At 59.1% G+C, this 27,656-nt stretch overlaps 1 protein-coding gene across 1 annotated transcript; it reads left to right on the forward strand.

The window, feature by feature from the left end:
- Positions 1 to 13,790: 13,790 nt before the first annotated feature.
- PRND (prion like protein doppel) lies at positions 13,791 to 19,315 on the forward strand. Its single transcript, XM_071211521.1, has 3 exons — positions 13,791 to 13,845; positions 15,935 to 17,197; positions 18,447 to 19,315. The coding sequence occupies exon 2, from the start codon at positions 15,945 to 15,947 to the stop codon at positions 16,476 to 16,478; it is 534 nt and encodes a 177-aa protein (XP_071067622.1). The 5' UTR covers positions 13,791 to 13,845; positions 15,935 to 15,944; the 3' UTR covers positions 16,479 to 17,197; positions 18,447 to 19,315.
- Positions 19,316 to 27,656: the final 8,341 nt, after the last annotated feature.

Raw genomic sequence — 27,656 nt, forward strand, 5'->3', positions numbered from 1 at the left:
GTGCGGCTGGGATTTGCACGTCTCACCACCCCAGGTGCTGCTGGCTCAGAGTCCACCCCTTGAGAAACGGGGACCTAGGTCGATGCAGGGCCGGCGAGCTGGTGGGGAGACCACCCCCTGCCTGTGAAACCGGCCGGGAAGGAGGGCGCGGGGGCTCTAGGAGGTGAGCGCGCCTCTGCGCCCGGCTCCGCTGGGCCCAGCTGGTGCTCCGACGCCCATCGGGCGGCGACTTGGGCCTCAGGGGCGCTACTCCGCGCCCCAGCCCCTGCCCCAGCCCCTGCCCCGCGCTGAGCCCGCTCCCAGCCGCTGTGCAGCCCCCTCCCTTGGCCACCCTCCAGGCACCCCCAAAGAGAGCTCTCAGCCCGAACGGCCTACGGCAGCACCCAGCACCCGGCAGGCCCCATTTCCACCCACCCAGCGGAACCTTGTATGGCCGTGGGCGAGGCCACAGGGGGCTGGGACACGGGGCTGGGACGTGCGCCTGGGCGGCCACGCCTGTGACCACGAGCCCCGGGAGGAGGGTGGGCCGGGGTGGGAGAAGAGGCACCCTGCTCGGTGTTCCTCCAGCCCTGCAGGTGGGGGGCAGCCCCCCAAGGCCCTGGGAGGCCGCGAAGGCTTTGCCTGAAGGCATTTCAGAAGTCGCTCTCGGCGAGGCCAGGCTGCGTGTGGGGACGCTGCTCGCCCCGTCTCCAGAGGCCCCACCTCGCCACCACCCTCGGTGGCCCCTCCTCTCCTTCCTCTTGGTCCCCACACCCAGGTACCCCCAATACACCCGACTCCCCAGCACCCCCGTGGCGAGCTCTAGGAAGCGCCAGGTGCTGCAGAAGCTTCTCGAGGCCTGCGCTCACCTGCAGCAGCCTGCCAGTCTGAGGGCGGCGGTCTGCTTGCCTCCGCCGGGGAATCTTTAGACTGGCCTGAGGAGCCGACCTGCACTCCCGGGGCCGTGCCGTGGACGGCTGCGCAGCGCCTGAGCCCCATGCCTCAGCGAAGTGCGTGATGTGAGCTTCAGTGAAAAGAGACTATGAATCTCTAAGGGCAGTATAGCCAATTTTTATAAAATGAAGAAATAAAATCTATAAATACACAGAAAAATACCAAAACTCCACGGGTCTTGCTGTTGGCAGTGGTCGCTGCTGGGTGGTGGGGGGCGGGCAGGGGATTTTTAGGTTCCTCTGTATTGTTTCTATATTTTCCAAAGAATTTACACTGACCAAATATCTTCTAATGAAAGCTGTTGTCTCTAAGTCCCGGGGGCCGCAGGGGCCCAGCTCCAGTTTCCTCAGAGACCTGCAGCTCTAAGGCTGCCCGCACCGGGCTCCGTGCCCGGCCCGTGGCACAGGTGGGCTCATCGGGGCTTCCCAGCACGCCCCTCACAATCCCGATGGTCTAGAGCAGCCTTCGTAAGCCGGGTCCACAGACCCCAAGGGCCTGAGGGAAGAGCTCAGGGGCTCTGTGAGCTTGAATGGAAATTCGAACACACATGGTTCTCATGGGCCGTGTTGGGCAGGCGTGATGTGTTTATTAACTGACACACATACAGCGTGACTTGGTAAGGGCTCCCTGTTTTCACCCTGGTCCAGAGACGTTCCGCCATGTCCCAGGGTCACGCCCTGGGGCAACTCTCTGCCTTCGCCTGCGATGACTTGAGGAGGCCCCAGTCCTGCTGCTTGTGCCCAGCTCCTGGAGACGGCGACGGCTCCCCACAGCTCCTGGTGGCAGGTCGGCGACCTAATGCCGCTCGACGCAACGTCCTATCTGTGCCGCCAGGCACTTCGTTCCTCACTGTCCCGTGCACAGCCCCCAGCACTCCACATGGGAGCCTCCTCAGGAGCCAAAGCTGTTCACAGGCCACGGGCCCCGCACTCCACAGTGGGAGCCTCCTCAGGAGCCAAAGCTGTTCACAGGCCACGGGCCCCGCACTCCACAGTGGGAGCCTCCTCAGGAGCCAAAGCTATTCGCAGGCCGCGGGCCCCGCACTCCACAATGGGAGCCCCCTCAGGATCCAGGCCTCTTCACAGGCCGCGGGCCCCGCACTCCACAGTGGGAACCTCCTCAGGAGCCAAAGCTATTCGCAGGCCGCGGGCCCCGCACTCCACAGTGGGAGCCCCCTCAGGAGCCAGGCCTCTTCACAGGCCGTGGGCCCCGCACTCCACAGTGGGAGCCCCCTCAGGAGCCAGGCCTCTTCACAGGCCGCGGGCCCCGCGCTCCACAGTGGGAGCCTCCTCAGGAGCCAAAGCTGTTCACAGGCCGCGGGCCCCGCACTCCACAGTGGGAGCCCCCTCAGGAGCCAGGCCTCTTCACAGGCCGTGGGCCCCGCACTCCACAGTGGGAGCCCCCTCAGGAGCCAGGCCTCTTCACAGGCCGCGGGCCCCGCGCTCCACAGTGGGAGCCTCCTCAGGAGCCAGGCCTCTTCACAGGCCGCGGGCCCCGCGCTCCACAGTGGGAGCCCCCTCAGGAGCCAGGCCTCTTCACAGGCCGCGGGCCCCGCACTCCACAGTGGGAGCCTCCTCAGGAGTCAAAGCTATTCACAGGCCGCGGGCCCCGCGCTCCACAGTGGGAGCCCCCTCAGGAGCCAGGCCTCTTCACAGGCCGCGGGCCCCGCACTCCACAGTGGGAGCCTCCTCAGGAGTCAAAGCTATTCACAGGCCGCGGGCCCCGCGCTCCACAGTGGGAGCCGCCTCAGGAGCCAGGCCTCTTCACAGGCCGCGGGCCCCGCACTCCACAGTGGGAGCCCCCTCAGGAGCCAGGCCTCTTCACAGGCCGCGGGCGCTCCAATGAACCCTGGTCCTCTCGCGTCTCCAGGCAGGGGCCCTCCCGCTGGAGCCCCCTGGGTGCTTGGGGTGGGAGCCCTTCGCCCCGAACTGTGTGAACACATCTAACACTTCCCTCCCGCCTTCTCTAAAAAGGCAAAGCCGTGACTGGAATCTGGGGATGGCAAGACGCCATCTCTCAGCTCCGTCACTGGAGCGGTCACCTCAGCCTTCCGGGCCCTGTCTCCCTTGCCCCTCCTCGCCGGTGATGGCCTCTTTCCAGAAGAGCAGAGCGGGGCAGCCATCTCCACTCGGCTCAAGACGTCTGCAATGCCGGGGCCTCGACGCGGCCACACGGCCCAGCTCCCACAGCCACGGCGCCGCCGTCCAGTCCGCCTCTGCCCCCACAGCCTGGGTTCCCCACAAGCATTGCCGGGGAGCTGCCAGCAGGGCCCACGGCACAGCAAGTGGAGGATCTGAAGACAGCCCCCAAACCACCCCACGCCCCCAGGCTGGCACACAGTGGAATTCCATGACCCACCGAACTTGTTTAGTTTGGGTCACACCGACAAAGATGCAAAACTCTAAGCCAGATAGCGTCCCTGCCACACACTGTCCCCCCGGCTTAGCGCCTGCTGGTTCCGGGAGTGTTCGCTGAGACTCAGGGAGCTGCCAGGGCCTGCCCCTGCTCCTCACCCAGGCGTGCCCGTCGTCCTGCTCGCAGTGGCTGCCACACGCGCACGGTGGCCCTTGGGGTTTCTCGGTGGCCAACCTCACCTTGGCAAGGCCCCAGCTCCCGCAGGCGGGGGACCCACCTTGAGGGCTCCAGGATTCCAGATCCCCGGCTAGGAGCCAGCTGCTCTTGCCCGATGTCCGAGCTAAGAAACCAGAGGCCAGCGGGAAGGGAAACCACGTTCTCTTTTTCTAGCCAAAACCACGCTTCCCTCCTTCCCCTGGAGTCTCTGCATGTCCTTTGAGCTCCATGGGGACGACTTTTCTTTCACCCTCTCTGAAGGCCCCTCTCTACACTGCCTTCCAGGGGAGCCTGGCGCACGGCGGCACCACGCTGACGGTGGGTTTACTCTCGTGGACCAGCTCTTCCTCAAGAAACAGCTCTGAGGCAGGGCGAGTCGCTCTGCCGAGCCCACAGCGCCCGCGTCCCCAGTGGGAGAAGGAGTGCTCAGCGGTGAGAGCGCGGCCGTCCTGGACTGGACTTGGGAACACCGGTGTGACCCACGGGTACTTTTTCTCGAGAAAATTCTGTGAGGGCGACGGCGCAGACCTAACATGAGTGAGAGGCTGGTGGAGGGACGAGGGCGGGCTGCAGGCGAGGCAGGGGCCGCCCGCTCTCTGGCCATCGTGGTGGTTTGGAGCTGCGTGTGCCCAGAAAAGCTCGTTCTTGAAGTTAATCAATTCCTGGGGGCAGCGGGCCGCTTGGATGAGGCGACTTCAGCTAAGCTGTGGCCCCCCAGTCGGGACAGTCTGAATCCTCTTACTGGAGCCCTTTATAAGTAGAGTGAACACACACAGGGAAAGAAGCAGGAAGCCGAAATCAGCAAAACCGGGGAGAAGGGAGAACCCAGCAAGACGCCACGCGTGCCTTGCTGATGGCAGAGGGACCCAGGGGCCCCGGCAGCCGGGCTTGGGAAGAAAGCGTCGCCCGACGATGCCTTAATTGAGACATTGTCCCAGCCTCACACAGAAGCTAATGCATCCCATGGTCTACCCTAAAAAAAAGAAAAGAAACCTCTCCGGACCTTTGATGAGCGCAGGAAAGCGTGAGGGAGACTTGCCGGGTCCTCGGCCGGAACCGTCCCCAGCCCTGAGGGTTTTACAGCGCGCTTCCGCGGCCCCCCACGGGGGAGACTCGCTGCCGCTCTGCTGCACATCCGATTCTTTTTCCTTTTTGCACATCTGCCTTTGACCAGCTTGGCCGGGCACGCTGCCCAGAGCCTGCCGGGAGAGGCACTCGCCAGTCAGCCAGGATTCCGTCCAACGAATCCCTGGAAACCGGAGAGTAATTGGGCACCTGATGTGGCTTCAAGTATCTCCCAGTCAAGAGGGAAACCACAGCGCAAAATGGAGGAGAGTCACATCCCCGGGGGCGGCCAGCGCCTGGCTCACAGCAAAGCCGTGTTCGCCAGACAATGAGCATTTATTTGGCCATAAAAAGGAACGTAGCTCTGCACTTGCTCAGCGAGGACGGACCTTGGAAACCTTCTAAGTGAAAGAAGAAGCACGAAGGGCCACGCGCTGGCTCCACGTACATGACACGCCCAGAGCAGGCGAACACACAGACGCCAAACGCAGTCACGGCTCCCAGGCTGGGGTGAGGGGCAAGGGCGCGCGGCCGCTGGCGGGTGCCGGTTTCCCTTTTGGATTGATGAGAATACTCTGGCGTTGGAGTGGTGATGGATTGTACGCTTTAAGAGGATGAACTCCATGCTATGTCAAGTCTATCTCCTAAAGACGCTGCATCTTTCAAAGTACAGAATTACCTACCTGAGAAAAAGTGATGAGAGGCGAGGCCAGGTACGCCATGGAGATTGGGGTTTAATCTAAGGCCTTTTCGGCCCACTCGTTTTTCTCACAGGTGTTTTTTCTTTCTCAAAAAAACCAGTCAGTACAGAAGCATTAGCGCCTTAGGCCCGCCGTGTTCACAAATCTTAGCCCAAGCCCTTTCTGGCCACAGAATCAAAGCCTGAAAAATGGATGAAAGCTGAAAAAATCAATACAACAGTCTTTGTTTTTAAAAAGTTAAGTAATGTGACCGGGAGCCCAGCAATGTTGGGTCACCCAGGCTCGGGCGCCGGGCCTGCCGGGCCCTCCTGCAGGAAGCGATCCTGGAGGCAGCTCCAGTCCGTCCACCGCGGAGTGGCCACCAGAGCAGAAGCACGTTACCCGCGGGTGGCAGGAACTCGGCTCCTTCACCCATCACAAAGGCCGGAGTTTCCTCAAGAAAAAGCTCTGGGTCTTGAATGAATGAGCAAGTGAGTGGCCAGTTTTTGTGCTGCTTCCAGGACTTGCCTTTTCCACCAGGTTACAAACTCCTCTTCCACAACCTGTCAACACTTTGCATCCACGTGGCGGGAATTCACCCTTTCCCGAGAAGGCGGCGTTGCTCCCGCCTTCCCCATCCGCCCCAGCAGTGCTGGCCCCGCCACTCCTTGTCCACTCGCAGGGAAGTTGTGCAGATGGGCACTCCCTGGGCAGGTCCGTGCTGGCCCAGCCACTCCTTGTCTGTTGGAAACTGAGGCACAGTGGCCTCGCAAGGAGAGACGTGCTGTCTCCATGGCTACGCTTGCACCCTAAGGAATATGGTAATTAAGAGTTCCCAGCAAATGGGATGAAGCTGTTAAAGGCTGAAAGAAAAGATGAGCACATACCTTTTGTAGTGAATAGAACACTTAGACTTTGTACCCTGAGATAAGAGTTTTTAAAATTCCTTAGACTATGGGTAACGCTGCTTGATGTCACATAGGCTACGTGTTCCTGCTTGTTGTCACGTACACTGGGGTATACAGAGAGCCCCTTGTAAACAATAAAGTTGTCTGAGGAGTTATTACTCGCAGACCCACTGATCCCGGCTCTCTCACGCGTTCCTTCCCCCTTTTCTCTTTCTTTCATTCCCGATACCCTTCGGGTCCAAATCTCCAACACTCGTCCACTCACAGGGAAGTTGTGCGGATGGGCACTCCCTGGGCAGGTGCGCACTGGCCCCATCCACTTGCAGGGAAGTTGTGTGGATGGGCACTCCCGGCGCAGGTGCACGCTGGCCCCATCCACTCACAGGGAAGTTGTGTGGACAGGCACTCCCTGGGCAGGTGTACACTGTCCCCATCCACTCGCAGGGAAGTTGTGTGGACGGGCACTCCCTGGGCAGGTGCGCACTGCCTGGGCCAGCCGGGGTGTCATGAGTACCAGGCCGTGCAGCATGGAGCACCGGCAGAGCCTCAGGCTCCCTAACCGCCCATGCCGTGCTCCTTTCCCGACCACCTCGACCAGCTGGCCCCTCCTCGGAGGCCTCACCAGACCCTTCAAGGGTTGCCCCTCTGATTCGTGCACTGGCCTGCACTTACACCTGATCTGTCCCAAAGCTACGTGGCGCTTCCACTTGGGTCCAACGACCAGAGAAGGCTGGAGTCCTCGTCTGTTTGGAAAACCCGAAATGTTTCCATGTGGCAGCTAAGGGGAGGGGGCTGCGGGGCAGCCTGTGGGCCTGCCTCCCAGGGGGCTGGTCTCGGCACTGCTAGAGCAGCTGTGGCCATGCCGAGCCGGGGGCTCCCGCGTGGAGCGCTGGAAAGGAGAAGGCTCTCTTCAGGAGAGTGCCCTTCCTCAGGACAGTGCAGGAACAGGGGTGGAGCGCAGCAGAGGGGCCCTCTCCCTCCCCAGGGCCTCCTTCAGCACACCTGCAGCAGGTGCTACCTCCTGCAACAGGTGCTACCTCCGGCTCGCCCTCACGCCCCCAAGACCCAGCCCCTTGCCTTCCTTCCAGAAAGCCCTCCCCGAGGACCTGCCCCGGGTGATTACACTCTGACGTGCTTCGCTGGCGTGTCCCGTCAGACGCAGGGGCGCAGGCGCAGGGCCGTGGATGACGCACTAGCACTCGCGGCTCCCCGCCATCCTCTTTACACGGGTCTAATCTCACGGGCAGTGTTCAGGCTCACCAAGGATCTCACCTGGAGTCCCACTGAACGTGCCTCCATTCCTTTCCTGGCACTGTGCCTTCTGAAATGTCCTTCCCTGACCCCGTCTCCACCTAGCAAACTCCTATTTACACATCAGGACCCCACCGAAAGAGCTGCCCTGCCGTGGACGCCGCTGCCAATCTGCCCCAGCCCACGGGAGCTGCTCAGAACAAAGCCCGTAAATACCTGCAAGAAAAGATGCCATTGGCCAAGAAAGCCAGCTAGACGGAGAGTCCCTGAACCATTCTAACGCGGTGACCTCAGATCGTCTTAGTGCACCAACCACCCCTGCAGGCGGGCCTAACGCCTGCCCCACCGCCACGGCGCCAGAACAGATGAGAGCTCTGCAACGCCCAGAGCTGGGGAGACCTACGCGCCCCCGCTTGCCCCAGACTGACCGGTTTTCGCAGCGAAACCCCCGCCCGGGCAGCCCCAGCGTGCCCGGCAGCCTCACCTGTGCCGAGGGGCGAAAACGCCCGCGGCTGCGGGGCGCCGCGCCCGGGCGGCTGGGGCTGCGCCTGCTCCTGCGTTTTTCTCTCAGGAGAGCTCAGGGAAAACGAAGACACGGCTCTTCCTCTCCGCGGTCACGTATCTCCCCAGATCCTCCAGTTAGCCCCTAGTGAAAGCCCAGGCCTGGCACCCACGCACCTTTGTGCTTTGTCCTTGTGTGTGACGAACACGCGGTCCCTGTTGCGACAAGGCAAGGCTGCGCCCATCGGACGCCGTGGGGCAGGCAGGCGTGGAAAGGAGCCTCTGCAGAGCATCCAGTGGCTACCCGCGAGGGGAGGCCCGGCGCGGCCCCTCCCGGCTGGGGACCTAGTGGACTGGGCAGTACCGGCCAGAGCCGCACAGACCCAGGCACTACGACCCACATCCCCACCCCGAGACGTGCCCAAGACTGTTCATGAAAGCCCCGGGCTGGGAGCTCCCCAGTGTCCACCAGGCGCGAGTGGACAGACGCCTGGCTCGTCGCACCCCGAGCACCGTGCAGCAGGGAGAACGGAAAACAGCTGCCGGAGCACCGTGGAGGAATGCACCAACTTAACTCGCGCAAAGAAGCCGGGCGCGGCGAGCACCCACTGCCCTGGACAGAAAACACCAAGTGGGGGCAGTGGCCGGGGGCATCCCAAGGCAGGACCGCGCTCCCCTGGGGGCGGGCAGGGGGCGGCCGACAGCACGGGAGCCTCCTGAGGGCCCGGGGGTCGGGTCAGGTTTGCGGGCACAGCTGAGTTGGCCCTGGGAGCGCTCCTCTGACGTGCGTGGTTCTTCCGGCGCGCTTTAAACTCAGGCTCCCCGGCGCCGGCTCTGCGGTCAGCCCGGGCCCCTCTCCTGCCTGTCCCTGTTTGGTGGGCTCAGTGGCTCGGCCCGCCCCACCCGGGCTCTCAGGCTCCGGCAGGAGCCTCCTGGGCCTTCGCCAGATGCTGGCACGGCGTAAACACTTGGTGACTACTTCTGACAGCTCATGTGCTAACATGCCTGTGAGCTCAAAGCAGCTTACTACACTTGAAAATATTTCCGGGGCAGGATTCGTTCTGGATTCTGTTCTTCAACAGTGCCAGAGCAGAGTTCAACAAGCAGCAGCTGCAACAAATGGTGACGGGGCAGCGACACTCCTCGCGCAGGTGCGCGCTCCCACCTGCCTGTCGCCGCCTGAGGAGGTGCCTTGTGTGAGGAAGGCCAAGGCTGTCCTCCAGCTGGTGGTGCCGGTGGGGCCAGGGCTGGGCGTCCTGCTCCTGACCTGCTGGTGTCCACCCAAGACTGGAAATCAGAGGCCCCCTCACCTGCTCCAGGGGCCTCCTCCCCTTGCAGAGGCGTTTCTCCTTTTGGATGCTTTCCTGCTCATTAGGGAGAGAAAACACTGCAGATCAAATCGTCAAGTTAATTATGTTTTGAAAAAAAACATCAGAGACAATGAGAAATGCAGTGAGGGGAGGGGAGGGCGGGTAGCAAACAAGGAGCTTGAGGATGGTGAACAAGAAGCTTGAAGAAAGTGGACGAGGAGCTTGAAGGTGGTGAACAAGGAGCACTTGAAGATGGTGGATGAGGAGCTTGGAGATGGTGGAAAAGGAGCTTGGAGATGATGGACGAGGAGCCTGGAGATGGTGGACGAGGAGCTTGGAGATGGTGGACGAGGAGCCTGGAGATGGTGGATGAGGAGCTGTAAGGTGGTGGATGAGGAGCTGTAAGGTGGTGGATTAGGAGCTTGAAGGTGGTGGACGAGGAGCCTGGAGATGGTGGACGAGGAGCTTGGAGATGGTGGACGAGGAGTCTGGAGATGGTGGACGAGGAGCTTGGAGATGGTGGACGAGGAGCTTGGAGATGGTGCACGAGGAGTCTGGAGATGGTGGACGAGGAGCTTGGAGATGGTGGACAAAAGGAGCTTGGAGATGGTGCATGAGGAGCCTGGAGATGGTGGACGAGGAGCCTGGAGATGGTGGACGAGGAGCTTGGAGATGGTGGACAAAAGGAGCTTGGAGATGGTGGACGAGGAGCTTGGAGATGGTGGACGAGGAGCTTGGAGATGGTGCACAAGGAGCCTGGAGATGGTGGACGAGGAGCCTGGAGATGGTGGATGAGGAGCTTGGAGATGGTGGACGAGGAGCTTGGAGATGGTGGACGAGGAGCCTGGAGATGGTGGACGAGGAGCTTGGAGATGGTGGATGAGGAGCTTGGAGATAGTGGACAAAAGGAGCTTGGAGATGGTGGACGAGGAGCTTGGAGATGGTGGACGAGGAGCTTGGAGATGGTGGATGAGGAGCTTGGAGATAGTGGACAAAAGGAGCTTGGAGATGGTGGACGAGGAGCTTGGAGATGGTAGATGAGGAGCTGTAAGGTGGTGGATGAGGGCTTGAAGGTGGTGGATGAGGAGCTTGGAGATGGTGGACGAGGAGCTTGGGGATGGTGGATGAGGAGCTTGGAGATGGTGGGCGAGGAGCTTGGAGATGGTGGACGAGGAGCCTGGAGATGGTGGACGAGGAGCTGTAAGGTGGTGGATGAGGAGCTGTAAGGTGGTGGATTAGGAGCATGAAGGTGGTGGATGAGGAGCCTGGAGATGGTGGACGAGGAGCTTGGAGATGGTGGACGAGGAGCCTGGAGATGATGGACGAGGAGCCTGGAGATGGTAGATGAGGAGCCTGGAAATGGTGGATGAGGAGCTTGGAGATGGTGGAAGAGGAGCCTGGAGTGGTGGCAGTCGGGGCGTTGCGCCCATCAGGAACTGGTAGGGCAGGCTGGTGTCTGCACCTCCCCCATCCGCCCTTTCTAGGCAGCGCCCACAGCAGCACCCCTCGAAGCGCAGGCTTCATCCTCGTAGCCTGTTCTGAGCCCCAGGGGCTCCCTATTTGTCACCTGCAAGTGTCCAACTCCACAAACACCTGGTGATGCCTGACGTGAGCTAGTGCCTCCAGGGGTCCCTGATATGCCCCGGAAGTTCTCTGCCCTCCCTCACCTTGCTCCCCTCCTCCTTCCCACCCTCCCACCTCCCATCCCCACCTCCCATCCCCCCACCAAACTCCAGCTACCGGGAGCACAGCCGAGGAGTGGCGCTTCCGCCAGCACAGCCTCTGCTCCTCCAAGCACAGCTCGCCCTCCCGCCCAGGCGACGCTTCTAGACGGTTACAGTCACAGAACTCCAAGTTCCACCAGGACGGGTCTCCACCCCTCCAGCCTTGATTATTTTTTTAACTAACTGTAAAACTGCCGTCTTTCTCCCTGTTAGTTTCTTCTGGCTGCTTTGCCACGTCCCCCCGTGGGGTCCCGGGTCCCCAGCCGCCCTCTGGCACACGGGCTGCCAGCTTCAGTCCATGCAGTTCTGGAGATGCCGTCCTCACCCAAGGGCCAGAAGGGCAGTGAGGGGCTCGGTGCAGGGCAAACCTGAGCAATGGCTCGTGGTCCTTCGCCTTCGGGACCCAGCCGAGCGTGCGGCTCTGTGCCACGTGCTGTGGGACCCACACTTAACATCTGCGTAAATCAGGATTCTAAGAATACAGCTGCTGGCTGTCGGTATATTCTACGACACACAAGTGGCTCCTTGTATACACCTGATAGAAATGCGATCCGATGTCTGCCAAAAGGCTCAATTCCTAAGAGCCCAAACTGGAAGCCCCCAAAGAGCCACGATTCGGGGATGGTAAAGCAGGCGTGCAATATTCTCAACGTGGACTGAACAGCCGACAACTGCTCGCAGGGGGGATGGATCTTGAGCAAAGGAAGACGGACACAAGAGATCACGGGCTCCTCATTCTACCTGTATAAAGCGCCAGGCAGGTGAAACCAAACAATGGTGTAAAAGTTAGGACAGAGGTTCCTCTTGGCGAGGGGAGCTGGCATGAAGGGGGCACGAGGAGGCTTTGGGGGCAGGCTGCGTGGGTGTCCAGTGTGTGGAAACACACCACACGCTACGCTTAGGGTGTGTCCCCCTTTCTGTGTGTTACTATATGTCAACAAAAAGAAAAAGACTTGATTACAGCTGTAGCTACACAACTAACCAGTGTTATTTTCTGAAGCACGTTTCGATTGTTTCTCAACCTTTAGACCCGAGCCCCTCCGGCAGGGGCGCCTGGCTTAGCCAGCTCTATGCACCCCGCTCGCTGGCAGCGCCTGGCCCCGAGCACGGAACAGACACTGCTAAATCTTCAAAAAAACAAAGACACGGGGGGCCATCTTCCAATACGTGGCCCGTCCGTGTCCACGTGGTTTGGCGAGGCAAGTTGTAGCCCAAAGATGGCTGTATTTATTTATCAATGCTCTCAAGCAGGTCCAAGCAATCATCAAACGTAGGAACTGAGGTACTTAACGCCTTCCAGAATGCTCCTTGTTTTTTTCAGCTTGGCCTAATATTCCACCGCTCATGCACGCCCCACGAGTGTGCCACGGGCCTGTGGCGACGCACACAGACGTGTGGTCTCAACGTCCTCCACCACTTCCTGGGGCTGCTCTGCCTCAACCCCGTCCCTGGTGGACTCGCTGCAGCCAGAACACAAGCTCCGCCGAGTGAGCAGGGAAGAGCCAGGCCACTCGTCGCCCGGGGGGGGGCCCCTCTTCCCAGGCGCGGGGTGGGGGCGGCAGCCCGGGCGGCCTTCCCGCCCAGTTCCCCGTGCCCCTGCGCCTGGAGAAGGGCCTTTTGTTCACGCAGGAGGAATGTGCAGCCTCATCAGCTGACGCCTGCCTCCCCCGCCCCCGCCCTGCCCACGGGGGCTGGAGATTAGGCCCCCAGGCCGCAGGCGGGAACGCAGGTTTCGGGCGCGGCTGGGCGACCTTGGGCGGCAGGGCCCATGACCTCCCCCGGGGCCGCTCCCGCGCCCACCTCTGAGCGCACGGGCTCGGGGCCCCCGCCTCCCTCGGCACTCAGCGTTCCCTGACGCTGTCCCTGGGAAGGGACACAGAATGGCTCTTCTCCTCTGCATTTTAAAAATCTTCCGTAAGTTTACACAACTGGTGTGAGTGTGCTCACACGCGCGGAAGGCCTGCGACTCCAGGAGGAAAACGGAAATGTTAGGGGGAAAAGAAGACAGAGGAAAGTGAAATAAAAATGTAAAACAGAAGCAGAGGAGAAGGGACGGCCGGCTGGAGCGCGAGCAGGGCGGGCGGGCGGGCTCCAGGTGCGGGAGGCTCCCGCCCGCACTGGCCCAGGGATTTTGCGCTCTTCTGGCGCCACCTGCCGCTCGTCCCGGGAGCACCCGCGCAGCTGGCGCGTGCGAGGTGACCTCAGGTGTCCGGGACACAGGGCGCGTTCTGTTGGCGGGAGCTCTGGCCCCACAGTCCCCTCCAGAACTCCCTTGGATTTTAGCTCGCCGTGAGGGCGGCAGAGGGTCCCCGACGGCCCCCAGGCCAGGGGAGCCTCCCCCGCGCAGGGACGCTTTCCCGGGCGCCTGGCACCCTGCGGCCAGGGCGCCCGCCCCGCGGGGGGCTTCACCTCCACCTGCCTCTGCCCCCGGGTTCCGCGGCTTCGGCTGGGTACGCGACCCTTCCCACATTCTCTCACGGCCCCGGAGCTGCATGCGGGAAGCGCCCCGGCCGCCCCTGCACCCGGCAGCCCTGCTGCCCCCTCCAGGTGGGCCCCCGGCGCGGGCATAGTGCCCAGCACAGCCTGCCCAGGTGCCCACCCCCTGGGGCTTTCCCCCGGCCAGCTGCAGCTGCACTCCCTGGACGCCGCCGGAGAGCGTTTCCTGGCACCCTCCTGCCTCCCACCCCATCTGCACTTGGCCAGATGCTCAGGGACGTCTGCGGGGAGCCCTGAGAAGGTCCACCCCATGGGAGGGGGGCCGGGAGCCCCTGATTGGTCCTGAGGCTGGGGGCTGCCATATTTGGCGGCAGCAGGGCTCCACCTCCCCCGCGGCCCATATATAGCAGGATGGGCTGTGGCGGGGCCGCAGGAGCACGGCGCCAACACCCCAGCACTCGCCCAGGTACGGTGCAGGGTCCCGGGTCCCGCGCTGGGCGGGGCGCGTCGCGATCTGGCCTCTGCCCGGGCTTGCGGGGATTCCCTCCCCACCCCGGGACGGCGGAGCGGGGGAAGCGGCCCAGCGGCTAGGGTCGGGCCTCGCCTGCCCCTCCTTGGAGCCCCGGCAGGTGGCGGCCGGCCAGGTCTTGCTTTGCTCTTCAGCCCTGCTTGAGCACACGCATTTCTTCCTCTCGGCTGCTCTCCTTTATTTAAATGTGAATAGCTCGTCGTGCTTTACTACGCTTTCATTCTTATTTAACTTTTTCCACCGAGAGGCGTGGGGCTGACAGCGCGGCTGCGGGGCCCCCGTTTAGGAGGTGGGTGCTTGCTTCACCGGGGGCCACTTGGGAGGAGTGGGTCGGGCGCACTGGGGTTGGGGCGGGGCTGGGGGCCTGGGGGGCCTGTGCGGCCGGGCGCCCATCTGCCCACCCAGGGCAGGGACCGGCCAGTGCCCAGAGGAAGACGCCTCTGCCGCTCCAGGGGCCCCTGGGTGCAGACTTGGGCACGTTTTGCTTGTTTTTCTACCAAGAACCAAAGTCACCCTGTAGCTGAAAATGTCACCAGGACAAACCCTCTGGGAACACCTGGAAGTGGCCAGGGGCTCAGAAGCCGGACTGGCAGCACCGCTGGGCCTGGGGGCACAGCTGCAGGTCGAGCTCCTCCCCTGCCACAGGCACCCAGGCCCGGGCGCGGGGTGCCCTGGGAGGTGACCTTGGGGCTCCCCAAGGGCCATCCCCCTGACCTGCCGCTGCCCGGGTCACCTTGCAGAGCCTCTCGGTGCCCCCCTGGGCCCGCCGTCCTCCGCGGCGCCTCCTTCCCTCTGAACTTCCCACGGGGCTGTCGGGGTAGCCCTCCACGTGCAGGACGCGAGCGCCGCCCCCTGCCAGGGCTCAGGCGGGCAGGGGCCCGGCGGTGGGCACGCGGGGTGCAGAGTCCAGCAGGGCTGGCTCACACCTGCCCCCCGGCAGCGCAGCCTCGGGCAAGTTCCTTAACGTCCCTGGGTCCCGGCTCAACGTCGTCGAGTGGGGTGCTACTGCACTGACCCCACGTGAGAATAAACTAGGTGGTGCCAGGGGAGCGCTGAACCGAGGCCCGCGCCGAGTAAGCGCACAGAGGAAGCTGGGGCAGGGACGTCCCCAGGGCCGAGATCGGGAAGGACAATCTGGGAGAGGGGCAGTCCCCACACTCCAGCTCCAGCCCCCTCCCTCTCCCGCCCCCACGACCACTGAGCCCTGGCTCGGCAGGCAGCGGAGCGTGCCCAGATGGTGCGCTGAGGGCGAAGGAGGAAAAGAGGGACCCCAGGAGCACGGCCTGTGCCCAGAGGTCCGATTCGCCCCTTGTACCTCAAGGCCCCTCGATTCTAAAGACCCGGGAGAACTACAGAAGGCACCAGGTCCCGAGCCTGCTTCCCCCGCAGACCCAAAGGACTTTTTTTTCCCTTTCCCCTCTTCCCCCGCTCCCCGTCTGCTCTCTGTGTCCATTTCCTGTGTGTTCTTCTGTGTCCACTTGTGTTCTTGTCAGCGGCACCAAGAAACCCTGTCTCTTTTTGTTGCATCATCTTGCTGCGTCAGCTCTCCGTATGTGCGGTGCCACTCCTGGGCAGGCTGTGCTTTTTTCACATGGGGAGGCTCTCCTTACGGGGCACACTCCTTGCGCGTGGGGCTCGCCTATGCAGGGGACACCCTTGCGTGGCAGGACACTCCTTGCATGCATCAGCACTGAGCATGGCACGGCTCCACGTGGGTCAGGAGGCCCGGGGTTTGAACCCTGGACCTGCCAGGTGGTAGACGGATGCCCTGTTGTTGAGCCACATCCGCTTCCCTCAAAGGCACTTGTAACCGCCGGTTACAGCCTCTGACCTGTCTGGGTGTAATTCCAGGCAAAAGCAAAGGAACTTGGGATTTGTGTTAAACCTGTGCAGCCCAAGCAGGGGACACGATCATGCTTTTTGAAAAAGGTGAAGGCCGAGAGAACGCCGCTCCTGATCTAAGGCCTCCGGGAGGGTGGTGGGGGCCCCGCGGGGGGAGTGACCGCCGCACCCTCGGCTCTTGCAGGCCTGACGCAATGAGGAAGCACCTGGGGGGCTGGCGTTTGGCCATCGTCTGCGTCCTGCTCTCGGGACACCTGTCCATGGTCAAGGCCAGGGGCATAAAGCACAGGATCAAGTGGAACCGGAAGGCGGCTCCGGGCGCGGCGCAGGTGACAGAGGCGCGGGTGGCCGAGCAGCGCCCGGGCGCCTTCGTCCGGCAGGGCCGCAGGCTGGACATCGACTTTGGCGCCGAGGGCAACAGGTACTACGAGGCCAACTACTGGCAGCTCCCGGACGGGATCCTGTACGACGGCTGCGCCGAGGCCAACGTGACCAAGGAGGCGCTCGTCGCCGGCTGTGTCAACGCCACACAGCTGGCCAACCAGGCAGAGCTGGCCCACGAGGGGCAGGACACGCTGCACCGGCGCGTCCTGGGCCGCCTCATCAGGGAGCTCTGCGCCCTCAAGCGCTGCAAGTTTTGGCCGGACAGGGCGGCGGGGCCGCGGCTCGTGGGGGGCGCGCCGGTTTTTGGAGGCCTGCTGCTCCTCATCTGGCTTCTGGTGAGATAAGCCTGCAGTGGGGCAGCCGGCCTCGCAGGCGGCCGGAACTGCCCCCAGCCTCGGCCCCACCCGTGTCCCGAGCGGAGCAGAGAGCAGCGCGTCGTTGTCAGCGCATCGCCCCTTACTCCCGTGTTCCGTCTGCGTCTGTCCTTGATGAGGCGAGAGCCCAGAGCCCCTTCCAGGCCCTTCCAGGGAGCTCAGTGGCCTGGCCTGACTTCCCAGCCCCTGGCGGCGCGCCTGGCACACGGTACCACGCAGTCGATGTTTGGGGAAGAGGCAGACTCTCCAGGAGCTGTGCCAAGCCCTTCGCAGTTTTCCCAGCAACTCCTCGAGGCAGGCGTTATTCCCATTTGATGGACAGGGAAACTGAGGTAGCGAGATGGAGCAACGCACCCCGAGCCACACAGCTAGAAAGAGGCCGAGCTGGGGTCAGCCCTGCTGGACCCCGGTGTGTCAGGGCCACCTGGCGGGTGCAGGGCCCAAATCCAAACCCTCTCTCTAGTGGAATTTGGAAATAACTGACGGGAGCTGCACCTGTGGTTCTGCACCACGATGCCTCATCAGACGGAGGTTTAGTTTAATTTCCCTGATCAAAGCACAATAGAAAAAAGCTAGAGAAAGGCCCCGAGATCGCTTCGTAAGGAAATACTGCCAGGCTGCTTCCCAGAACTGACTCAACCCACAGCAAGATGTTTCCATGGCACTAAGATTTTTATTTCAGAAGCAGGGTAAGTGTCTGCTGTTCCCCTCTCTGAAATAGTCTGTGTATTTAAGAAAATAATTTTTAATGACATACTTGCTTTCTTGTGTTTCCTTAAGCCTTTGTGCATGTTTTCATGTACATACGACTGTTCTTTACTTTTTAATAACTTTATTTCAATAAGGTTGAAACACAGTTAGTTTTAAATACACCTTCCTTTACACCTGGCCTGGATACAGCTGGAGAGGGGTCCCACTTCTGCAAACCACTGCTCCTCTAAGACGTTCATCATCCAGGTCGGAAAGGAGCTAGTGCTGCAGGGGGCCACGAGGGATTCACTTGTGCCGTAAAAGAGAGCAGCTACGCCACCCCGTTGCATGCTATAAAACAGGATGTGACTTAAATAAAAACAGTCATCCTACTGCTGCAAGATGCACCTGGCGTTCTCACAGCGCCCGGGAGTTGGGAACCGTATTCGGAGATGAAAGCTGCTGGATGGTATCAGTTCTCCTTCAAAGAGAGTCTGTAAGAAACAAAGGGAGTAGCCAGACGGGTGACCCCAAGTGTTCTAAAACCCGCCTGCTGGGGGCTGCCGGCTTGAGCCCCTGCCATCGGGTTAGCAAGGCGACACCGGAAAGGCCTGGAAGGCAGGGCTGCAGGGCGCCCCTGGTTTCCTCCCCTGGCGCCCCCCTCCCCTCACTTCCTCGCCTGGCGCCTCCTCCCCCCACTTCCTCACCTGGTACCTCCTCCCCTCACTTCCTCACCTGGCACCCCCCCACACTTCCTCACCTGTTGCCCCCCTCCCCCCACTTCCTCACCTGGCACCCCCCCACTTCCTCACCTGTTGCCCCCCTCCCCCCACTTCCTCACCTGGCGCCTCCTCCCCCCACTTCCTCACCTGGCGCCCCCTCCCCTGGCTTCCTCACCTGGCGCCCCCTCCCCTGGCTTCCTCCCCTGGCGCCGCCCTCTGCAGAACGCCCACTCCTTCTCCCTGCTGCAGGACCCCCGCCCTCCTTCTGTGTCCACAGTCCTGCTAAAGTCTAGATCCGAGAGAGAGAGAAGTACAGGACACACCAAGGCCGTTCCCGCGTGCCAATTTTTTATTCATAAAAAATAGCCATAAAAAAAAACAAGAAAAAGTGTCAGAGGCTGGTGCAATTCCCAGACCTGCTCTCATCAGTCTCATTGGAAGGAATGACTTCATTTCCTCCGTGAAAACGCTGAGCCTTCTGCAGTGCACTCTCTGTAATTGCTGCCTTTTCTCATTTTGTCAATAGCTCCAGGAACCAGATTTAAACGGGGAGTGACGTGAGCTTGTCCAGGATGACTCAGAGGCGAACTGTCCTGACGGGCTTTTCCTGGGGTGCCTGTGCTTGAACCTCCTGCTCGGGCTTGTGAATCGTGAGGTGGGGGCGGGGGGCTCTGGGTCTGTTTTTCCTCTTCAAGGTTCATCGAGGGCTGGTGTGTGCAAGACACTGCGAGGGGCTTTTGAATTATTCTGTATACAGCCATTTTAAAATGTGAATAATTTCACCACTGCTTTCTTGTCCCCTCCAAGTATTGACTCTTTAAAATACGTCCCTTGTAAAAGCGGCATTAAGATTACAACAGAAATCCAAAGCAAAAACTTACGCACAATCCCATTATCTGATTAAGTCACGTGTTCGTTTCCCCATTATCTTCTAGTCCTGGCCTAGTTGCAGAGGCAAATGTTCACTTTTGAAAGAGTAATCATGAGGTTTTATGTTCTAAATTTTCACTTAACTTCATGCTCAGCTTTTATTCATTTTCCTGTGATTTTTGTTTTCTTGCCTCCCGCTTGACCTTCCCCAACCCCATTCATTCTTCCAGCTGATGTGTAGCCTCCTCCACCGCGCACAGAAATACAAAGGCTTTTCAGTTGACTATTCCTTTTAAAAATACCATAATTATACAGATTATATTTCTCCTCTGCCATTTGTTTCTCTAACAACACTGCATTGTGAGCCGCTCTGCAGGCCAGCCACTGACTGGCTAGATAACAGGTCCTTTTTAATTTCTGTGTAATATTACACGCTGTAAATGTGCCATGATTTGTTAAATCACATCCTTGTGGAGGGACCTCCATTTTTTGCCACTGCCGACAATAAACACCTTGTGCACAGAACCCTGCTCTGAGGCTTCGTTTCTGGGGAATAGACTCACACTGGGGGGCAGAGCCTGGGTGCAGTTTAGTTTTGCTGGTGCGACAGGCCCCGCCCCGTGGCAGGAGCAGTTCCCATTAGACCAGCGTGTGTAACTGCTGGGGGTCCCCAGGCTTCCGAGCACAGGGGCCTTTTCCCTGAACATCGCTTGAGGGTCCTCTTTCCTTTGCTCGACACACCTAAGCCGCAGAGTAACCGCAGACAGCCTGGGGACCCTCAACCTGTCGGCTGCCCCTTTGCAGCCTGCTCCTCCGTGCAGACGCTCCCAGGGTGCTGGGTGGCACGGCTCGCCCCGGCCCCGGGAGAGGCCTGGGGGAGGCGTGGCCACTGCCCGCTCCGGGCTGGGGTGGACAGCCGCCCCTCCCTTGAACCCCTGCCCCCGGCTCAGGGGGGCCCCACGTCACCCGGAAAAAGCTGCCCTGCTCCCTCCCAGCACGTCCCCCAGCAGCCATGGGTTCACCCGAGCTGCCTGCAGGCCCTCCCGCAAGCGTGCGGAGCGAGGGCCGGGCTGGGAGGGGGCCTGCAGTGGGGGCCTGCAGGGGGGGGCCTGCAGGGGGGGGCCTGCAAGCGGGGGCCTGCAGGGGGGGCCTGCAGGGGGGGGCCTGCAGGGGGAGCCTCGCCGCGCATTCCACCCAGCCCTGCTCCGTGGGCCCCGCGTGCCCCGAGAGGCCCGCGTGCTGGTGCGGCACGCCAAGCCCACCCGGCTGGCAGCCCACATGCTGGCAGAGCCACGGCTACCTGCACGCAGCCACGCCATGCCGCGACCATGGTCAGAACGGGCAGGAGCGCCGTGGCGCGTTCCCGTCTCCCGCCCTGAGCCTGAGTCCCAGCTCCCCCTGCCAGGCGGTCAGCGGCAGCCCCCTCCTCCCCCCACTGCTCCAGAAGACCCCACTTCTGTCGAGCAAGACCCCCCGGGAACGGCGCACCCCTGCAAAACGGGAATAAGCCCCGCAGGGGGCCAGCCTGCCAGACCCCCAAGCCTGCCCCTGAGAAGCAGGCCCCACCCCTCCCCTTGGCAGGGGCCTTGCCCGGGCCCAGGCATTGGGGGTCACCTCGGCCCCCGGGGCACCCACCGCCCCCGGAGCACCCACACGGGGTGCACTCACCGCCAGCACCAGGCGGTGGGACAGGGGCCTCGGGCATTGGGGGTCACCTCGGCCCCCGGGGCACCCACCGCCCCCAGAGCACCCACACAGGGTGCACTCACCGCCAGCACCAGGCGGTGGGACTGGGGCCTCGGGCCACAGCCAGCATCCACACACGGACCCCCCTCCAAAGGCCCTTCCCGGAGGCTGTGTCCACACAAGGCGGACCCCCAAGACCACCCCGACTGCACACCCGCCCGCCCAGGACTCCCGGGCCTTGTCGTAGCACAGACCCTTTGGTGGGGAAGCACGGCCTTCGGAGACAATAGAAATCGTCTGACCTCCGACCTGCTTGGCCACGAACTGTCCACGGAAACCAACGGGCAGGAAGCCGGAGGGGAAGCTGGAGCAGGTGTCTCGGGCAGGGGCTTCCCGCAGCTGGTCCCCCGGGGGTTTCCCCGTCCCCCGGTCCAGGCCCTGGGAGGGGCGGCCGGTGCCAGCAGAGGACATCTCAGGCGCCAGCAGGGGGTGCGTCCAGGGCAGGCCCGGGAGTGGGGCCGCGTGTGCGAGACAAGCCTCCGTCCAGCTGGCGGCTTGGGCTCGGGCTACTTTGGCCTGGAGTGGACTGACAGGCATTCTACTCTGGAGCTACTGTGATTAGCAAAGGAAGACACTGTAGCATTGATGTGGAGACAGTGGCCGCGGTGGCTGCTGAGGGCCGGGAGAGGGAAGAAGAGATGTGCTGTGGGACATGTTCAGGACTTGGAGTTGTCCTGGGTGGTGCTGCAGGGACAGATGCTGGACGTTGTGTGTCCTGCCATGGCCCACGGGGTAGACTGGGGGAGAGTGTGGACTACAATGTAGACCACTGTCCATGTGGGGCAGCAGCGCTCCAAAATGTGTTCACCAGGTGCAGTGAATGTGCCGCGATGATGTGGGAGGAGTGGGGTGAGGGGGCTGGGGGGTGGGGGGTTTATGGGGACCTCATATTTTTTTAATGCAACATTTTAAAAAAATAGAGAGAGGGGGGAAAAAAAAAGAGCAAAGGGAAGGAGTCAGCGGCATTTTTTAGGTGGTCACCATCTCCCCGTGCCCCAGCCCCGCTGTCGCCCCCACTCACCTGGGGAAACGTAGATGGGGGCTCGGGCGAAGGCGGGGTGCTCTCCCTCCGCTTCCGGCCCCCTCGGCTTAGCCGAAGCGTAGAGCCCCACCCTCAGGTCTTTGGGGCCCCTTAGCACCTGCCGGGCTCTGGGGTGTCCCTCCTCCTGATGACCGAGATCTGCTCCGCTCAGCTGGGAGGACAGCCCGTGCCCGGCCACCCAGGAGTGCAGCTGACTCTCGCCCGGGGCGGGCCCAGCCGCCCTTGTCTGTCTGTGTCTCCAAGGCCATTGGCCGATGGCTTCAGCCTCAGAGGACAGATCTTTTTTCCTCTGGACACTAGCTCTGCTCCTAACTGAGGCTAACGTGTCAGCTAATGCTCCTTTTGTGGCTTCTTTCTAGATTAAAAAGAAAAGGAAAAGCTCCAGTTTGTACCATCTGCTGCTTTCTGTGGCGTAAATGGCAACTGCCCGACCCAAGCCACCGCGTGCCGTCGCTGAACGGGGCGCCGCGGGCACCGCGTGGGCCGGGCCGGCCCGGGAGCGGCGCCCCGGGACTCGCCCACCCCTGCTGCGCCTGCGGGCTGGGGGCCCAAGGCGGCGGTCGCCAGCCTGCCTTCGGGGCACACGGCAGCGGAGCGCGAGCACGCAGGGTGGCGAGGGCTGGAGGGACGCGGGCATCCCTGGGGCAGGATTTCCAGGCAGGGCCGGTCTGGGGGACGATGGCGTGTCCAGGTGAAGACGATGCGCAAGAGGCACTGTCACAGGGCAAACGAGCCGCTGCGGGTCCCAGGAGCTCCGCGGGATGTGTCCTCAGGCAGCGCCCCAGACCCCCGTGTGCCCCCAAGCTCCCCACCTCTTGGTAAAACACAGGCGCTGCTGCGGGCGGGCCACCTGCACGGCCCCAGTCCCCAGGAGGTGCGACTGCGCTGGGGGTGGCTGGGGCGCAGGTGAGGGGGGCCCTGCGGGGGGTGGGAGCTGAGCACGTGGACGAGCTCGCGGGGCCGCCGGGCGCAGGAACGGCCCCCATCTGCTCCCTGCCCTGCCCCCCCACCTGTGCCTCCTCACCCTGGGGGTGCCCCCGGCCTTGCCCCTCCCAGGGGCACCCGGCCGCGCTCCGCGGGGCCTGACGGCGTGGCAGCTCTGCAGACACGGATACATCGTGCCCAAGGGCAGCCGGTCCTGTGGCCGCAGGCGGTCACTTCAGGGGCGGCCACGTCAGCAGCTTTCTTTTTTTTTTTTTTTTAAGATTTTATTTATTTCTCTCCCCTTACCCCGACTCCCCCCAGTTATCTGTTCTCTGTGTCCATTTGCTGCGTGTTCTTGTCCATTTCTGTTGTCATCAGCGGCGCGGGAGTCTGTGTCCCTTTTCGCTGCGTCGTCTTGCTGTGTCGGCTCTCCGTGCATGCGGCGCCATTCCTGGGCAGGCTGCACTTTCTTTCACACTGGGCGGCTCTCCTTACGAGGCGCACCCCTTACGTGTGGGGCTCCCCTACACAGGGACACCCCTGCGTGGCAGGGCACTCCTTGCGTGCATCAGCGCTGCACGTGGGCCAGCTCCACACGGGTCAAGGAGGCCCGGGGTTTGAACGTGGACCTCCCATGTGGTAGACGGACGCCCTAACCACTGGGCCAAGTCCGCTTCCCCACATCAGCAGCTTTCTGCACAGCCCCCTCGGGGGTCCACTCAAAGCCTGAAAGGTGGCCGTTCGTATTTGCTGATTAACTTACACTCTAAGGACATTCACAAAGCCGTGGGCTGCCTAGAGCCGGCAGGGGGAGACCCCAGGGCTGCTCTGGTTACACTGGGGACGAGACTTCGGAGGGAGGCCTGGGGGCTGACGCCAGTCCAGCAAAACTGGGAGAGCGGGTGGGCAGGCAGGGATCCCGTCAGCGGGAACAATGAGCCCAGAAAGCGCAGAGAGGCCGATGGGGCCCGAGCACACACAGCCTGGCACTGCTCCAGCGCAGGCCACGAGGGGCACGTGGCAAGAAACGCAACGGCGGATGGTCAGAGGACAGAGCCCGCAGCCCCGTGTGCGGCCAGGGCACGCCCAGCCCTCCCACCACCGGCAGCTGCTGGGGAACCGGCCCTTGCTGAGCATCTCCTCTCTGCTGCGCATGTTTCCCCAGCCTTGGGGGGACAGCGAGGGAAAGGTCAGGGAAGGCGCTCAGCGCAGCTCAGTGGCGGTGTCGCACCCGAGCCAGCACGCGCCTCCTTAACTGGTTCCTGTGGGACGTGAGTGGGTGACGGCGCTGCAGGGCGCTCCCATGGGACACCTCAGCGATGAAACAGAATCTGCTATGGAAAGAAAACAGCGCAGATGACTCACAGCCCCGAGCCGTCAGGTGAAAGAGCCCGCACGGCCCTGGAACGGGCACATGGAGGCCACGCAGTCCATGCACGTGGAGTGCAGGAGCACACGCCTGCCCGCGCTGGCCTGGGGCGGTGGGAGGGAAGCTGTGCGAGCTCCTGGGCTGTAACTGATGTGGGATTTGGGTGGGAGACTCCTTGTCTCTTCAGAGATAACCTAAATTATCTGTGACTTGTGGGTGTGGGATGATGAAAGGCTGCAGTCCTGCCCTTGGTGAGCAGGAGACAGTTTAACAATGCAAGGTCTATAAACTTTAAGTATTCAGAGGAAATGCAAAGCAAATATGCTAAAAGCTTATCGAATGCCTGAGGTCCATGCTAAAAGCTTACTAAGATGTGGAAATATATGCTAATTCAAGCCTATTGAGAACTGAAACAAAAGGACTATTTGGCCTTTCCTCTCTATACTCAAGTAATTGGACTTCTCTCAAATTCTACAACATTTTTGGCGACCACGAAGGGACAAAAAACGAAGGTCAGAGACGGTAGCATTTTGCTGCCCCTTCCAAATCCCCAAGAAAGCCGGGAGGACTCAGGTGAACCCCAAATCTGGGCGCCCCTGGATTAAATTTAATCCAGAAAAGATGTGGGCTCCACCAGAATCTTCCCGACAAAAATCGAGGGCAATGGAAGGTCTGAAGAGAAAGATTCAGGGAACAAAAAAGAACTCCGAACATGGAAGAAGGTAAGACTCCCTGGGTGAGCACAGTCTGGAAGGCCCTAGCTTTAATTGCTAGGAAGGGGAGGCTGATCACCTCCGAGAGAACCCTAGTAGCCCCATAAAATTGGGGGCAAGCTGTTCTCTCTAAGCTTGGGAAAAGGAGAAAAACCGGGGAAAAGCCCTGGTGTTTTGGGTTTGTCTAACTGCATGTTAGAATCTGGTACTAGTCTTATATCCACTAAAGGAGTGGAGTCTTGATTTTAATAGGAAGGGTTGTTTATAGGTTCGAGTCCTAATGTCCTGGAAATTGGTCTAGATTTAAAAAAAAAAAAAAACTTGGTTATAGGAAAATGGATTGGCTTTTCTGGTGGAGCTTGGTCTGGATGTAAAGTTTAAACAGTGGAAAAAGTCTAGCTGAAATCTTTTGTTATGGTGCTAAATTGTGAATGAATTCGCTTTATACCAAATGTTAAGTGTTCTGAGGTTTGTGATGGCTGTGGGGGCAGCCATGGTGAAAATATATATAAACTTGTGGGTCAGATTAGTGACCTTTGTGCTTCTGTCTGTGTCAGCTCAATGCTAGTGTTGGAGTTGTGTCCTTATTACAGCTGACCTGGAGCCCTCCCTTGCCATTGGCAAGGGGGTGAAATGATTATGGGGCAAAACTGAGGAGTCTGGATGTTTGCGGAGTCTAGATGTTTGTGCATGCTCTGCTGTCTTGTCTCTGGTCTGGCCCTTTGCCGGGGCTTGGAGGCCATCTGTGTCCGTGCCATGCACCCAAGTTTGTTGGGGCTGCCCCAGTCAGGGTGGCTGGGTCCCCAGGAGAGTTGCTGAATTTGAGTAGGTTCTGTCTGCCCATTTTGGCCTGAAAGCTGGAAAGGGGGGAGCGGCTTGCCTCTTTCCAGTGAGTCCACACCTTCTATTCACAAGCTGCATTCCTGTTTGATTGTTGTGTACCTGACTGCCGACTGCCGTGAAGGGGGTAAAAAGCAGAATCAGAATAAATGCAGTAAAGTTCCCTCCCTAGGGTGTCAAAGCCAAAATACCTTTGCATTCTGCCCAGGTTCTTAGAAGGTATTGTAGTAACTTTAAGTAAGAGAATGTGTTCTGTGAAGGCAAAATTTGTCTTAAGGGTATAAATAATTATAAAAGTTTTACAAAGCATTGTTTAAATTAAGGTATTTAAAGGTGTTATAAAATTAATAGGTTTTTTTAAAAATTAATAAAAACTGTAACTAAGAGTTAAAATCATTTATAAATGCATTTATATTATAAAACAGTGGAAAGACAATAACTGAGATTATAGCTGGGTGAATTTAGCCTGAAACTATTATTTAAGTGTAAATTCTACACTAACCTTTCCTTTGTTTATGGTTACTTCAAGCCTAACCTCACCCTTTGCCTTTGCCTATGGTTATTTCATAATTGAGAAGAGCTGGGACATCACTGTCTCCTCTCCTGGTATTAGTAACCCTTTCTCTCATGAATTCAAGTGTAAACTAAATAAATTGCTGCCTGATGGAATAAGGTTAAATGACCACTGGAGTTTTATTATCTCCAAAATCAAAAAGGGGGGTGGAGGGGGAGAAGTCTCCTGCCTTGACGGTCAGTGTTCCTAAGAGTGGCAATTCATGAGAGAAACCAATCTGTCTCCCTGAGGCTTCAAATAGCCTCAGTAAATATATATAAAATTAATCTTGTTGCTTATCCAAAATTCTGCTAAATTCAAAGTAAAATATAAAGTTCTGAAACAAAAAAAATAGTGCTAAAGCATTGAAAACATTTTGGCTACAATCCATTAAGAAAGAAAATTCTTGTGTAAAACTGCATAGTCATAGTATAAAACTGCACAGTCATAGTGCAAATTAAGAAGAGTTTCAAGAGTCTGAAATGTTTTGCAGTCACACTTGTTTTGTAAGAATTAGAAGTTTAAAGTAACTAAAGTCATGTTGTTGTGTCAAACTATTCATGTCTGCCTATTTGCTCAAATTGTTGAGGTTAAATATGCAGTTATAAGTAATATATATTTCAGGACCCCAAATTAAGCTAAACAGTATATAAAATAATGCAAATTATAAATAATATCAATGAGTTTTGTTTCTGTGTCTAACTCTTTGTGTCTGCCCATTTGCTCAGTGTATGCCTTCATACATCAGGATAATAATATCAAATTAACAAATGAAAATTCTTAAAAGAGCTCTATTCAAATTGTTAATTAAATATGCAGTTATATATGTAAATAAATATTCTTAAAGCCCAAATTAAACTAAGCAGGATGAAAAAGTCATAGAAATCTGATTATAGAAACAATTGGGAAAGGGCCTTCTCTTTGCAAGAGCTTTAAAGGCAAGACTAGGTGTGGCAGATTAAACCTATCTACTAGGCTAGGGAATTAAGAATCAGTTTGCCTGGTAATTTCCCAGTTTAAACCTTTGTCAGCCATAAAATGTAAAAAAACAAAGATTAGGTTAATTTTCACATAAGAAAAATGTTGATGTAACCTGGCGGCCTGCTGCCTCAGTCTCCCACTCCTGGGTTGGACAGAAGTGGAGGAGACCAGTTTAGGCCAGTCCTATGGGCAGTGGAAGGATGCCCAAGAAGGAGCTAAGTCGGTGCCATTTCAGCACTAAATTCTATTCCTTATTTGACAAAGGGGAGCAGGTAAAAACTAAAATGGTTGGAATGTGATAGAGGAAGCAGTTAAATCACAAACTTTTGCGTGGGAAAGTTAAATCTCAGATAAGATGTAACTTCTGAAGTATCCAATCTATGGAAAAACAGAGGAAAAGCTTTCATGCTAGTCTTAGGGGTATAAATTGTGTCATTTTTCTTTGTTCCGGGCACCAGCCATATCTGGCTCTGCGCCCCTTCTTGCAAGACTGAGAATAAATTCTTTTCTTCTCCACAATCTGGTGAGCCTTATTTTCTTCCAGAAGATTTCTTTCCAACAAAATAAAGGTAATTAGTGGCTCTATCAACAAATTTCAGTAAGTAAAGGAAAGTCCATAAAAACTATGGAAAAATCTTTCCTGGGTTATGATTTTAAAAATTAAGTAATTGTGTAATGTGTTTTAAAACCTGGTAGTC

This window comes from Dasypus novemcinctus, chromosome 24 (genome assembly GCF_030445035.2).
Source record: "Dasypus novemcinctus isolate mDasNov1 chromosome 24, mDasNov1.1.hap2, whole genome shotgun sequence".
In the NCBI taxonomy this organism is placed as follows: Eukaryota; Metazoa; Chordata; class Mammalia; order Cingulata; family Dasypodidae; genus Dasypus; species Dasypus novemcinctus.